The 14906-nt window shown below is 52.1% G+C and overlaps 1 protein-coding gene across 3 annotated transcripts in view; it reads right to left on the bottom strand.

Moving 5' to 3' along the window:
• MGMT (O-6-methylguanine-DNA methyltransferase) overlaps positions 1-14683 on the bottom strand; it is a 273109-nt gene extending 258426 nt beyond the window's left edge. Inside the window, exons 1-2 of one of the 3 annotated variants that reach the window (XM_042238454.2) lie at positions 14618-14683; positions 13748-13996 (exon numbers count right to left, since the gene is read on the bottom strand). In XM_042238454.2, coding sequence (XP_042094388.1) covers positions 13748-13750 — 3 coding nt within the window. In that variant the 5' untranslated portion in view covers positions 13751-13996; positions 14618-14683. Of the gene's footprint in view, positions 1-11773; positions 11873-13747; positions 13997-14617 lie in introns of all 3 variants that reach the window. The other 2 variants (XM_060404831.1, XM_027960175.3) reach the window with 2 other exon arrangements.
• Positions 14684-14906: the final 223 nt, after the last annotated feature.

The raw sequence follows: 14906 nt of genomic DNA, 5'->3' as shown, positions 1-14906 counted from the left end.
GCCCAGGCTGGCTGGAGATACACCTGCAGCGGCTGTAGATTCAGCTGGGAGAAATGCACTCTTCCACGGTCTGGCCTCCTCTTAAGACAGCATGAAACACCAACCTGAGAGTCCTCAGCAAACCACCTTTCTGTTGACGCCACACATTTAAAACCACGGGTGACAAGAGAAAAGTCATCTGAACTGGAAATGCCCTTAATTCTCTGAGTTCCCAGTTCTATCCTCTCCATATGGAGCTGGCTGGAATCATCCTCCTTTGAGGTGGTAGTGGTCTGACTTTTTGCAACCCCACGGACGACAGCCCGCCAGGCTCCTCTCTCCGTGGGATTTCCCACAGAGAATACTGGAGTGGGTTGCCATTTCCTTCTCCAGGGAATCTTCCTGATCCAGAGATCGAACCCAGGTCTCCTGCATTGGCAGGAGAATTCTTTACCACTGAGCCACCTGGGAAGCCCCTCCTTGGGAGTAAAACCCCAAATAACATGCTTTAAATTTCTTGACAGAAACTCAACTTGTTTCTCCCAACATCACCAAACCCCTATGTGTCACTCACCCATGAGTCACTCCCAGCCTGACCTGGATCTACCTAACATAAGCAGGAAACCCCCGGGCCCTTTAAACATAGGAAGTTGGCTGACACACACGGAACGGGAGCATCTCGAGGCCAGCAGGAGAGGGTGAGCCCCCTCAGGACTTGGCTGCTCCCACCTTTCATCCGGGGGGATGCTGGGAAGATGAGGCGTCACCAGAGCCCAGAAGGCGGGGCCACCGGGAGGAGCAAGAGCCACAGGTGGCCAGGGGCTGCTGGGGCGGGGCCATTCTCAACAGAGACAAGCGGACGCAGAGACCAGACGAGGAACGGCCGTATCTGCAGCCCTCACCGGGGCCGCTCCACTCTCCCCCAGCACCTCTCAGGTCCACCAGAAGTCAGAGCTGAGCAAGACCAAGTGGGATGGCCCCAACGACCACCCTGCGGTGGCCTTCTGCTTCACAGACCCGCCCTGAGACTCCCCCGCAGTCAGGCCCCTCCCTGTGCCCTGCCCCTGAGTCAAGGAGGGCCAGCAGTGCAATCCACCTGGACCGTCCTTCTTAGGTCCCTGAGCAACAATGTGATACACTTGGCTTCCGCTGAGGACTCACAACAAAACAAAATCAAACCAAACCATTCCTGCATTTTTTTAAAGCCAACATTAAATCACTAACCACGCCTTATTCTAAAATTCCTAGACAAACTCCTCCACAGGAAAAGGTCTCTCTCTCCTGAACCGTGACAGTCACCTACTAATCTCACCCTCTTCCCTCTTCATCGTGGCCGCCTGTTCGCTCTATTTCAGATTCATCTGGACCCGCGAAAGCTATCCTCAGGCTTCTCTGATGGCTCAGATGGCAAAGAACCTGCCTGCAACGCGGGAGACATGGGTTCAATTCCCGGGTCGGGAAGATCCCCTGGAGAAGGTAATGGCTACCCGCTCCAGTATTCTTGCCTGGAGAATCCCATGGACAGAGGAGCCTGGCAGGCTACAGTCCATGGGGTTGCAAAGAGTCAGACACGACTGAGTGACTGACACGTTCCCTTCAAGCCATCCCTAGTCTGGGTTTCCTGCCATATTTAATTTTCTCTACTAGCACATGGTCCACTGGCAACCACAATGATCTAAATACAGCCAAGAATCAGAAAACAAACAGAAAAGTCTCCTGCCAGCCAAAATGCTGTCACAAAATCCACGCACTAAAGGCCCCCGACTCTGAAGCCAGCCGCCTGGGTTAGAACAGCTACTATGAATGTGTCTCAGATGTTCAAGAAGATGGAAGAAAACATAAACTTTGTGAAAAACACAGAAGATGTAAGAGAGACCCAAAGGGAATGCAGATGTAAAGCAGACTATGGAAAACGAAAAATCACCCGATGCGATCGACAAAGCAGACACAGCAGAAGGGGGGGAAGTGCGCGAAAAGGAACAGACAACGTTTTTTAAACTATCCAGAAAGAGAGAGACCGAAGGAAACGGACAGCGTATCAGGGAGACGTGGAACAATATTGCGCAGCCCAACACACATGCAACCGGGAGTCCCAGAAAGCGGCAGAAAATTATTTGAAGAAATAATTACTAGTCCTCACATTTGATCAAAAGCTGTACTCACTATTGCAAGAAACTCGGTGAAACCAAAGCAGGAGAAAACATAACGAACTAAACCAAGGCAAGTCGTAAACAAACTGCTGAAAAGAAGTAATAAAGAAAAACACCTGAGGAGTGAAAAGACGGTGACACACGGAGGCACGCGGGGAGGAGACGGTGACACACGGAGGCACGCGGGGAGGAGACGGTGACACACGGAGGCACGCGGGGAGGAGACGGTGACACACGGAGGCACACGGGGAGGAGACGGTCACACACGGAGGCACGCGGGGAGGAGACGGTGACACACGGAGGCACGCGGGGAGGAGACGGTGACACACGGAGGCACGCGGGGAGGAGACGGTGACACACGGAGGCACGCGGGGAGGAGACGGTCACACACGGAGGCACGCGGGGAGGAGACGGTCACGGAGGCACGCGGGGAGGAGACGGTCACACACGGAGGCACGCGGGGAGGAGACGGTCACACACGGAGGCACGCGGGGAGGAGACGGTCACACACGGAGGCACGCAGGGAGGAGACGGTCACACACGGAGGCACGCGGGGAGGAGACGGTCACACACGGAGGCACAAAATTAAGAGGGACAGCACACTGATCAGAAACTGTGCAAGACAGGACACAATGGAATGTATTTAAAGCATGAAAATGGGGGGAAAGGGGTCAATCTAGAATTCTGTGAGAGGCAAAATATCTTTCAAGAATCAAAGTCAGAATAAAGCCTTATTCCAAAAACAAAAAAAGTAAGCCAATTTGTACACTAGCGGACCTTTATCTGAGAAACACTGGTGCAAGGTCCATAGGCATTAGGATGGAAATTCAGATTTCCCAAGAGTAGAGAGCATGCAAGTGGTAAGTATGCAAATAAATATAAAAGTTTTTTTCAATTTTAATCTCTTTAAAGGACAACTGACTGCCTAAAACAAAAATAATAAAAGTATATTTTGGAGTTTATAACATATGTAGAAATAAAACATACTAAATAAATATAATCCCCCAAAAACAAGATGAGAGAAATTGAAATAGACTCATGGAAGGTTCTTACACTGTCCATGATGATGAGTAATATGACGTGAATGCGGCCTATGATGAGCTAGTTGTGACCGTTACACACTCTAGAGCCAATAAGAGCCAGTGTACATACGTGGTAAATTGACACCATCTTAAAATATATTCAAATAGTCTGAACAAAAGCAGGAAAACGGAGGGAGAAGGGTGAAGGGACAAACAGAACAAGGAGAAAACACATATCAAGGTGGTGCCCTTGAACCCAACCTCACTGGTGATTACATAACATGTAAGTAGTCTGAATACTTCAATTCTAAAAAGACCTTATGATTAGCAAGCTGTCTACAAGAAACATGTGTTAAATGTAAAGATACAATGTGAAAGAATGGGAAAACATTCACCACAGAAACAGTAATGGAAAGAAAGCTGGAGTGGCTATCTGAATATCAAACACAGAATTTCAAAATGAGGAAACTCCTAAGACTAAAGGCCATTAAGAGTAAAAGGGCTAATTCGCCGAAAGGACGTAAAAATTCTAAACATGCACGCACCTAATAAAGGACTTTGAGACAGATGAAGCAAGAACAGAGAACACAACAGAAAACAGACAAATCTCCAGCAACAGTTGGTGATTTCAGCACTCCTTTCCTACAATTTATAGAACGGGAGACAGAAAAGCAGTAAGAATATATTAAAGACAACACTTGAGCAACAAAAATGTTTAGTGTAGCTTAAACGAACTAGTAATATTTAAATCTTTTTCAACGTTGTATTGAGGTATGACTCTGGAGTCTCTAGAAGTTTTCAGAGTGCCAAGTTGCTGAGCCCAAACAGTGACAGGAATACAGGTGTGGAGGGAAGAGTCCCGTGATCTCGCCCTGCCCACCCACCTGCTCTCTCCATCCGGAAAACCCAGGGCCTTTCAGAACCCGATCGCCCACCTGCAAACACAGGGGGAAGAGCAGAGGTGCACACCTGTTTCCCCACCCCACGCCCAGAGCACAAGGAGAGGGATATGAGAGCACCCCGTGTTATCAAAGGAAACGCCTATTTGCTGCATCTCCTTAAACACTGGCTGCCGCCCCACCACTACCATCTCCTGCACAAACTTTCCCATCTCCCTAGGAGACTTGCTCCTGAACCACCACTAGAGAACTTTCTCTATTTCGGCTTAAAGCTGGAAATGAGGAGGAAGGTGAAGAAATAATGCTTTGGTGGAGCAAGTCAGTGTAGGAACGTGAAAACAGTTAAAACTTATTAGATTTCTGGTCAAGACGCAAGACCGCCGTCCCCCCAAAATCAAGCAATCTATTCTAACTGGGTTCCCATGGTAACTGTACAATTGGGCTTTTCAATATGACATCCTGAAGGCCCAATGCACACTTGTAAAATATACTCTGAACAGCCTGAAGTGTTTTCATGTTACTGCGCTCCCAGACCAATGACTGCACATCCCCGCCCTGCCCGCCGGGGGCGGGGCACACTGGTGGCGCTTGCGGTACCAACACAAGTCCGGCAAGGAATACAGGAGACCAGAGCAGGTATATAAAACAGGCCACATGCTGGAGCTCCAGCCAGTCTGCTCTGGGGACAAACGGGTACGACGACTGTCACAGAGCCCCGTTTAAGGACTGCACGCCACACCACAAGGCCCCTCTTATTGATTTCAAGGTTAAACAGAATCAATCACTAATAATTACAAGAGGGGCCTCCAGGTTAATCATATTCTTAGACTCTCAGTACTGAATTAAATGACAAGCATAGCTGCCCTGATAAATAAAACACAACTGAGGATCCAAATCCACATTTCAGGTGTCAACAGGACGGTACTAAGCACAGCACCCAGCGCCGCCCCAGACCTCAGCCTCTCCAGTGCTGAACAGAGCAGTCTGTCCCAGCCACCGCTGGGCCCCGAGTGGACCCAGAAGCAGAGTGCTGGTTATCCTCTGAAGATGCAAAGGGTCGAAGCTCAGAAATGGTGAAAGTTCACAACTTCAGTGTTCCTTCCAACAATCCTAAAAATACCCACACGTTTGAGACATTCTGCAGAACCACAATACATACTGTGGTTTCTGGCAGACTGGCGACCTGGGCAGAAGTAAATCTAAGTCTCCCACCTTTATTTACTACATTCCCTCACCGATGCGCCACAGTTTTAACGTGGGCCAGTCTGGTGCAAGTGTGGGCTGGCAGGCTTCCAGGGAGAAGCACCCTGCTTAGTCCCCAACTCTACAGAGACCTCCAAAAATCCTCAAGACAACTTAGCATGAAAAGCAGCAAACTGCATGGTTCTCAGGATGCTCGCTAGAGCCCAGCAGAATGACCACATGATGCTCCTCGGTTCCAGCAGGAGCAGAGTACGAACTGACCCAGAATCGAGAAAATATAAAAAGCAACAGAAACTCCCAACCAACAAGCTGAGGCTGTAGGCCAGTACTATTACCCCTCTTCGTGTTTAAGAAACCCAGTCATCCAGTATTTACTCCAGTCCCACCTCCCAGCTTCCCTCAGGGCCTGGGGCCTTGACTGCTTTCCAGCAGGTCCGCCCGGCACCAGGATATTCCAGCAGGGTCTGTCCGGCACCAGGATAAGACCAGGCCTGCCATGGTCCACCGGCCCCCTGGTGTCTTGACCAAATCTGCCAGATTTCCCTTCTAAAACCTCTGGGATCCTGGTAATAAGACGGGTTTCTGTTCATCCTGTTTTCTTTTATTCTGATACATCTTTCAGGACGCCAAGAGCTAAACCTGCAAACAGTCCTATTTTTGAACACTGATTACCAAGTTATCTTTATCTCCCAATGCCAACTTCATGTGCAAACCCCTCATGAGTCCTGTGCTTTTCAAGTAACATCATTTAGTCTGCACCTCACCTTGTATTAGTCAGATCGAGCTGCTATAACAGAATATCATATACTAAGTGGCTTAACAGACAGAAATTCATTTTCTCACAGTTCTGGAGACTGGCAAGTCCAAGATCAAGGCTCCAGCTGATTTGGTTTCTGGTGAGGGCTTTCTTCCTGGCTTGTAGGAAGCCACCTGCTGCCAATAACATCACCCTCTCTCTTTTCTTATAAGGCCACCAATCCTACTGGATCAGGGCCCCTTCTTCCAACCTCATTTATTCTAAACAATCCCCTAACATCCCCATCTCCCAATACAGTCACAGTGGGGGTCAGGGCTTCAACATGTGGATTGTAGGGGCACGTTCTGTCCACAGCAACCTGTGCCCTGAATCCTTCGCTGGGCCCTGCGTCAGGCGGAAGCCCCACACCAGGCCATGGAGAGTTTCCAAGACAGAATGCCAGCATCAAGAGACAAGAACAGTACAAGTCAATCAGAAACCCAAGTGTACGTGTGATGGGCCCGAAGGGAGGAGACATTACAGGGGCTGAGGAGATTTCCAGAAGGGCAGGGCTGTGGGAAGGACTCAGGGAGAGCCTGGGAGCAGACAGGGTCTACAATCAGGCTGAATCAGAAGAGGATCCCTAGGCAAGACTCTCTGGGGCCTCCCACCCATTCACTCTGCGATCGAAGAGCCGACGCACGGGTTTCGAGAGAAGCTGCCAGAACAAACGTGGAGGGCCTTGGGGCTAAAAGTGGTGCCAACAGGAGCCTCACAGGCTCGTGTTCCTCTGGGGCCTGGGTGGGAAAGAGGGGTCCCCTTGGAGCATCTCTGCACCCCTGCCTCCAACAGGAGGAGGAGGAAGTGGTCCTTGCTCCCTGTGTCTGCCGGGGTGCCCAGCTTACAGGGCCCCGTGGGGCAGCAGCTCTCAGGGACAGAAGCAGGCAGACGGCGTGGGGCACACCAGGCAGAAAGGACCCAGGCGGCTGAGGCTGCAGCCAGGCAGCGCCTCCATCAGTGGTGGAGAGACAGGAGGCGGGAAAGGTCAGCCATCTGAACCCAGAGTCCATGAGGACTTTGCTCTCCACCCCAAGAGACAGCCTCCAACCTGAGCGCTGACAGAGCCAGCCTGGCCCCACGCAGAGACCCTGCCTGGCTTCCAACAGGTGATGCTCCAGCCGAGCTCAGCCCCGGGCAGCCCGGCGCCAGGGCCCCGCTGTGCTGAGCCAAGCACAGGGCAGCAGTGGGCACCCAGACAGCAGAATGGAGCAGACACCCGCACAGCCAGGCCTCAGAGCTCCCCTAAGAAGTAGGCTCTGCCACATGAGCGCCGGGGCAGGACTGAGGCACGTCAGATAGCTGCTTCCACATCTGAAACCACTGGAAACATGATTTCAGGCCAACACAAAAGAGCATCTCACTAACCTTCTCCAGAATCCACCCTGCCTGGATTGTCCACAGCCGTGTGTAAAAGCACCTCGGGCCCAGAGGTGGCCTCTGAGAGAGAGAGAACACCACGAGGAAATCAGAACTGTGACCTTAGGGGGGCTCTTCTGGCCCGATAAATGGTCCAGAGGGTACCCCTGGACAACAGCAGGTTCTCAGACCACCAGGACAGAACAGCGGCTCCAGGACACGTTCTCACCACACTCAAGGCAAAAATAAACAGGTTAGGAACACCTAAGAGGAGGTCTTTAAAGCCCATACTTTTAGTTTAGGGAAACTGAACTCCTGATTGTGACTCAGGGCCCACGTGGTTTCAAGCTGGTGGTGGGGCGCCAGCAAGCATGTCACCCCCAACCCAGGACTGATCGTGTCCAGGGCTATCAACCACTCAGCCTGCCCAGGGTCCCCAGTGTCAGCCCGGAAATGTCCCGCGTTCCATTAAACCGCCGGCCGCCCAGGACGGACAGGACACACAGCTCTCCAGAGCCTGTCTTTCTTGGGGCAGAAGGCGACCACACCAGCAGTCAGCGAGGTGGATAACGCTGCGTTTCAGGAATACTTCATTTTAGAACCTGCATTTGGTTCTAAGTAACCGTTCTTGCAACAAATTTCAACAGCCCCCTGGCAGGCGCAGCCACCCTCCGGTGACCCCCCGGCCCGCCGCTGCCCTCCTCCCCAGCAGCCCCTGCCCCCAGGGCAGCCCGGAGACGGATGGTCGGTGCGGGTCCAGCAATCAGCCAGCGGCCGCCTCGACTCACCATCCATCTGACTCGACAGCTTAATCTGATGATAACACAGTGGTGACAGAAACAGATTCTTCTGCGCAATAAAGAATAGCACACATGGGCTTTTCTCGGGATAGCTGGCTAAATTCAGGAACTTTTAGAAATACATCATTTCTGTGCCTCGCCCTTCATTCAAGGAACTTCCACTTGAGTGTGGAAAGCCTCACAAGGAAGGGTCACCGTTCACTTCTGGGACACCAGCTCCTCTGAGTCCCTTGCCCCCCAGCACTGCCCCTCTAGCGTGCCGGAGCCCGGCGACAAGCGCGGCACCTGGAAAGCTCGGGCGGAGTCTGGCTGTGGGCATGTCGCCAGGCAGCACCTGTTCCCCCTTCTCCCGCCTCCCCGAACACGCCCACCGGGACCACCGGGGACCACCCGGGCCTCCCTCCCTGGCTGCTGCCTCTCATCCTCCAGCGTGGGCTCCCCGGCCACTCGGCCAGTCCCACCATCTGTGACCTGCATCTGAGGAGGCTGAGCACACACCTTATTGGTGATCTACATTCTGATGTGACTGCACACCCCAGTCTCGACAGTTTCATTGTACGGATTCTGTGACTACTTGCAGGAAAGCACAGGTAACCCCACAGAGCGCAGGCTGGGGATGGGGAGGCCTGTTAATGAGCCTCACCCTCCCCGCTGACATTTCTGCCTGAACGAACAGGTACAGTAAGGCAATCTCCCAGCTTCAGAACCCAAATGCCAGGCCCGACAGACAGGACCGACTCCCCTCCACAGCCAGCTTGCCCCCACTTCCCACTTCCTGAAGGACTGTCTTACGGGAATAAAACATACACACCAAACGCTGGCTCCTGTCTTTAACAAACGGGATCTTCAACTTGGGCCTCTCCCCCAACTGTCCCTCCATCACCCCACACTGCCCACCAGAAATGCCCCCAGATGGACCCCAAAGCACATGAGTTTGAGCAAGCTCCAGGAGTTGGTGATGGACAAGGAGGCCTGGCGTGCTGCAGTCCATGGGGTTGCAAAGAGTCGGACACAACTGAGCGACTGAACTGAAGGGCAGGATGCTCACTAGACTGGAGGGAAACAAGGATTCTGGTTGGCTCTTGCCCTTTTTACAGTTAGTCTCATCGTTCTATGAGTCTATGGTTCCAAATTAAAATTTCTATCCAGGTTGTGCTTCGTGCTTCACAACCAGCCATCCATGACTTCCCGTGCTTACTCTCATCCAGGGGGACTGAGTCTGTGTGATCACAGCCATCCCGCAGAAGAGGAGGCAGCTGGGGGGTGAGCAGCTGCCCAAAGCCACGCAGCCAGGAAGCGGAATCACCGGAACCCCTCCCATGGTTCTCCCACCCACAACTCCAGCACTTCATCTGTAAAAATTCAGTTCAGTTCCCCAAAAATGTATTCGGTTGTACATATGGAAGTTAACCCTGACCTGAGACCATAAAAATGCTTGTACCCAGAGGGTGAAAAGGACAGGCCAGCCATTCAGAAGGAAAGATGGGCGTGAAATATAACACGGCTGTCCCTGCTTAGCATTTGTTTGTAAAACTAATGCCAAAGTTTTGGTAACATCTGCATCTTCTGTCATAACCATAAGACCGAACACTACAAAGCTAGGATAACGTGTTGGGTTTGCAATTCGAAGAGATTCACACGTCTCTGAGGACTTACAAACCAGAGACAGACGACTCAGAACAGCGATGCCGGCCGGGCTGTGTGGGCCAGAGAGCTCTTCTCCACCATGCTCAGGGAGGTGGTGGAGACGCCAAAGACTGCCCGGGAGATGCTCAAACATTCGGGCCCCCTGGCAAGCTTGCAAAGACAGCCTCCTGGGTTCTGACCCAATAATCTCCTTTTTAACCAGCAATCTTGGTAACTCTGAGACCAGCAGGGCTCAGACCACCTCTGAGAAATGCTCTGCTACAGCTCACGAATGTCTGACTTCAAAAGGAGCAACAAAGCCCATGTTTCAGGGGGTGGCTCTTACTTCTGACACCAACAAGAGGGTGGGATCTGAAGGGGACACCCTCAACCCCTTAAAATCCTATGGTTTGGGAGGTAACCTGTAGCTCAAAGTTTAAAAAACAAATGAGAAATAACTACCAGTTTGTTTGTTTGTTTAATTAAAGTACAACATTTAAATGTCTTGTCCCATACTCTGCCCTGAAATTCAGTTCCCTTTCCCACCCAGCTAAAACCTCTGAACGTCCAGGGCTGGAATTGCCCGATCCGTCAACAAGGTCAGAGTTTTCTAAACTACTATCCATATGACTCAATTTGTCAGTAAAAACTGCCACCAGCGCTGCGCTTGCAGAAAAATGTCCATAAATGCATTATTCCGACTGGCAGATCGATGTCTATAATAAAAACAAACAGATTTAACAAGCGCTGGCTTTTACGCGTCGTGCCATTGGTGGACCGCGCATTCAGGTTCGCCCCTAGACTTCTGGGAACCGGCAGCAGAGCCTGGCTGGTCCTCTGCTGACTTCACAAGTGTTCCGGGTAGGGAATTATTCTAACAAGAAAATTTTCCAAGTAGGAGAGCAAGCACGCTCGGCATTTACTGTTCTCTCACAATCGTTTCACGGCCACACACATACACACATGAAAAACACTAAGAAAATGTTTCTGCAGAATTTTTAACTGGTTTTATCACAGCTGTTTCACAGGCCCCAAGAGTTTACTCCAGGTCGGGGAAGCAGGGTATACAAGGGGGATGTGAAGCCTGGAGACCCCCACTCCTCTGCCAGGCCTTCAATCTAACTGAAAACAACTTGTAGTGTCAGAAACAAGTGTCCACATTTAGCACGTGGCCAAGGATGTCCCAGGCTTCCCAGGTGGTCCAAGTAGAAAAGAACCCGCCTGCCGATGCAGAAGGCATAAGAGACACAGGCTTGACCCCTGGATTGGGAAGATCCCCTGGAGCAGGAAATGGCAACCTGCTCCAGGATTCTTGCCTGGAGAATCCCACGGTCAGAGGAGCCTGGCAGGCTCCAGTCCATGGGGCTGCAAAGAGTCAAACATGACTGAAGCGACTTAGCACACACATGCACGAGGATGTCACTGGTGTGTCAGTGGCCCCCGGGGCAGCCTCTGTGTTTAGATGTTCAGCTGGAGCAGATGTCATGAGGGTGGCAGCCACAGACTGGCTGAACTGCCAAGGATTCTGAGCACTTTGACCTGACACTGTCTGTGACCCATTTATACGTGAGCCACGTCTGCCAAAACCACTCTGGTTCCTTCAAAGGTTACAAAATGTCACAAAAATGTTTCTTTCCTTTCCTTAAGCGATTCATTTTAACAGTGGTATAAAGGAGTGAGACATTCACTGGATCCTGTATATTCTTGATGTGGCTTTCACCAAACCTTACAACCCTCCTATACAGTAAGTTTAAGTGCTGCCGTCCATGGGGTTGCAAAGAACTGGATATGACTTTGTGACTGAACAACACTGTTGTTAAAATTTAAAAGAAGACTAGACTATTTCTTTCCACTGACCAGCAGATAAGCAGCAGTCACCCAAATGCCGCAGAACATACATCCTGCGGAATCTTGTCTCGAACAGTGGATGCCAAACACTCACCACCAAAGCCGAATACAGGGCTTCCCTGGTAGCTCTGTGGTAAAGAGTCCACCTGCCAAAGCAGGAGACGCAGGCTCGATCCCCAGGTTGGGAAGATTCCTGGAGAAGGAAACGGCAACCCACTCGATTATTCTTGCCTGGGAAATCCCATGGACAGAGGAGGCTGGCGGGCTACAGTCCCCGCGGTTGCAAAGACTCAGACACGACTTAGTAACTAAACAACAACATGCCCAAGTCAGGCCTCCAGAGCTAACGGAATGGGAAAACTGATGTCAAAGAACTGAAAACTAGCCACGCCACACAGCTCACACCTCCTCCCCTCACCCAGATAAACCACAAACACTTTCAGACCAAGACTGGGCACTGGCTTGGTTCATTTACCGTGAGTATATATGAAAAGCTCACTTTTCTCCAATGGTAACACTGGGTTGGCCAAAAAGCTCATCTGAACATTTTTTTGGCCAACCCAATATTATATGTTTACATGTCTCTGATTTTTAAATCTTCAGGTTTCATTTAAGTGATAATCTGTGGTAAGACCCATGCTCATTCAGCAAACAGTTGTATCAGAAACTACGCAGAAACAGGGGTCAGAGGGGACTGTGACAGGAGCCAAAGGGGCCCCCGACACAAGCCTCCGGCGCCCAGAGGCCCCTCAGGATGTCCGCAACCTCGGGGAAAGCGGCCAGAACAGACGCGCTTCACACTGGGGCCAGGAAGGCAGGCGGGGTGTGCACGGACACAGACTTGGCAATAACATTAACACATCACTGCTGGCAAACTGAGCGAAGGTGAGGGTCGCTCAGTCCTGCCCCTCTCTGTGGCCCCATGGACTGCACAATTCATGGTATTCTCCAGGCCAGAACACTGGAGTGAGCGGCCTTTCCCTTCTCCAGGGGATCTCCCCGACCCAGGAATCGAACCAGGGTCTCCTGCACTGCAGGCGGATTCTTTACCAACTGAGCTATCAGGGAGGCCCAGGGAGAGGATTTACTGAATTTACAAAGAGAATTCAGAAATCACTGTTACGCTTCCTGCTTTTCCTACAAAGGAGAATATAAGCTGAAAATGGCATTGATGCCCCCCAAAAAGGGAGTTGAAATAACAACATTCTTGGTTTGAATCACTGGCCTCTAAATGTTTGTCCTCTGCAAAATAAGAATAAAGACAATTTGGAAGTTCATTTAAAAATACTGAGAACTGTAAACTGTTTGGTGTTCCTGAAAAAGCAGGAGGAGAGGCCTGCAGGAGGAAGTCCACAGGCACGCTTGCCCAGGCCTGCCTTCCCCTCCTCAGAGGGGCCCTGAGTGAGACACCCGTAAGGGAAACTGTGGAAGGGCAGGCCTGAGCTGAAGATAAGGCCCAGGTGAGGCTCCACTGATACTCAAGCAAGACCAAGACAGACCGGAAAAGAAAGGTTTAAGAACCTTCGCAGCTGAACAAGAGTAAGACGTCAACCACTGTCCGCACCTGGGGCTTTTATTTCTTTAAACCTGGATCTCCGACAGTGAGGCCTTTTTAAAGCAGCATCTAATAACACTAGTTAGGTCTAGTTTGTGTGATACAGATTTGTTTTAATGGCAAGAATGCTCACCGAGAAAAGTACCTTCATATAGCTCTGCCCTTGAGGCCTGCTTCACCCTGCCCCCAGACTGTAAAAGACACGACTCTCCCACTCAAATCCTAACTCAAACCAAGAATCCAAGGAGAAATGAAAGGCCTCCCAGAGCCAGGCCAGCTCTGCTTGTGGGCTCTGGACCTCAGCAAGTGTGGACCTGGCGTCACTGCCTCCTGGGACAGACTTGAGTTAAAAGGTTTTCAACCGCCAGCTGGGGGTGGGAGGCGGCAGCTCTGACATCCTTTTCCTAAAGACAATCGCCCCCCAAGGCGTGCTAAGCTTTGTGATGTCTTCTCTACCTCCCTGAGTGTTTTCTGCACTGGGGGACTCATGAGAGCAACTCAGCCCCCACCCACCATCACGCCCTAGGCTGGGAGATGAAGAGGAGCCCTTTGGCTGAGATACTCCGAGTGAGGGCGCAGAGTTCAAGGCCGGCCTAACTCTTAGCTCTTCATGTTCAACACCTCCACGTTCTTGTGCAAATAGCAGCGGTGACCCTTCTCTGGACAAAGGAGTCTCCCTCTGCCCGGTGACCATCCATGCAATCAAGCCAAAGCTGCGCTCATGTATAGAAAACGTCCTTCCGGAACAAAGCCATCCAGGAGCTGAGACACAGAGAGAAACACCACACTTAGGTTCATCATGAGCCCAGCGAGTGAGGAATACCGTTGAGAACTGCTCTGCTGTGTTTATCAGGTCCTTGGGAATTACTGTGCCCAGTGTATGTGGCTCTCAAACTTCCACTTGGTCACTCCACGTGTTAGTGTTTACAGATGCAATGAGGGCATAGAGTATACAGAGGCGGGCCCTCCTCTCACATCAAGGAACAGGACATGAGGCCTCTGCACGGGCGGTTTGCTAAGGGCCTCCTGCAAGGAAGGCCAGAGAAGGGGTTCCTGGAAGCTTCCTGGGAACAGAAGGCTGGGGAGCAGTGCAGAGCAGGAGGGCTTTGCAGGTGTTGACCAACTAGAGGTTTGGCAGGAGCAGCACAACTCCCAGGCCAGGCCACTGTCATTCTACTTGGAAGAAGAACCCCAGGCTGGGAACCCCTGGTCGCTCTTGGAGCCACCAAGGGGGGGGTCCGAGCGGGCCCCACCACCATAGCAAGGGGGACGGGGGCGGTGCCCGGAGGACCACTGGGGGCTGGACTGCCCGACGGGCTGCAGACGCCTGCTCTCCCCGGGGAGAGCCCCGAACTTTGGCGGGAGGTGACCCAGACAACTCACCGCGCTGCCTAAGCCGCCAACCGCAAGGAACTCAGAGCGCAGGACCACGCAGCGCCGAGGGAGCACAGGAAGCCCGGGGGACAGGCGCAGGGCGGGGGCGGGGCGGGGGCGGGGCCGAGGCCTGGGGGCGGGACCTGGCAGCGTGCTCGGGGCCAGCGCGAGCCGGGATTCGGCGGAAGCGCGGCGAGGACGCGGAGGGGCGGGACCAGGCCGAGGCTGGGGGCGGGGCCCAGGGCGGGGGCGTGGCCTGGGCGCCAGGACCGCCCGACGGGAAGCGCGCGGCGGCCTG

The sequence above is a fragment of the Ovis aries genome, chromosome 22 (assembly GCF_016772045.2).
Source record: "Ovis aries strain OAR_USU_Benz2616 breed Rambouillet chromosome 22, ARS-UI_Ramb_v3.0, whole genome shotgun sequence".
NCBI lineage: Eukaryota > Metazoa > Chordata > Mammalia > Artiodactyla > Bovidae > Ovis > Ovis aries.
Note: the sequence above shows the minus strand (reverse complement) of the source record. Positions and strands in the feature narration are given on the sequence as shown.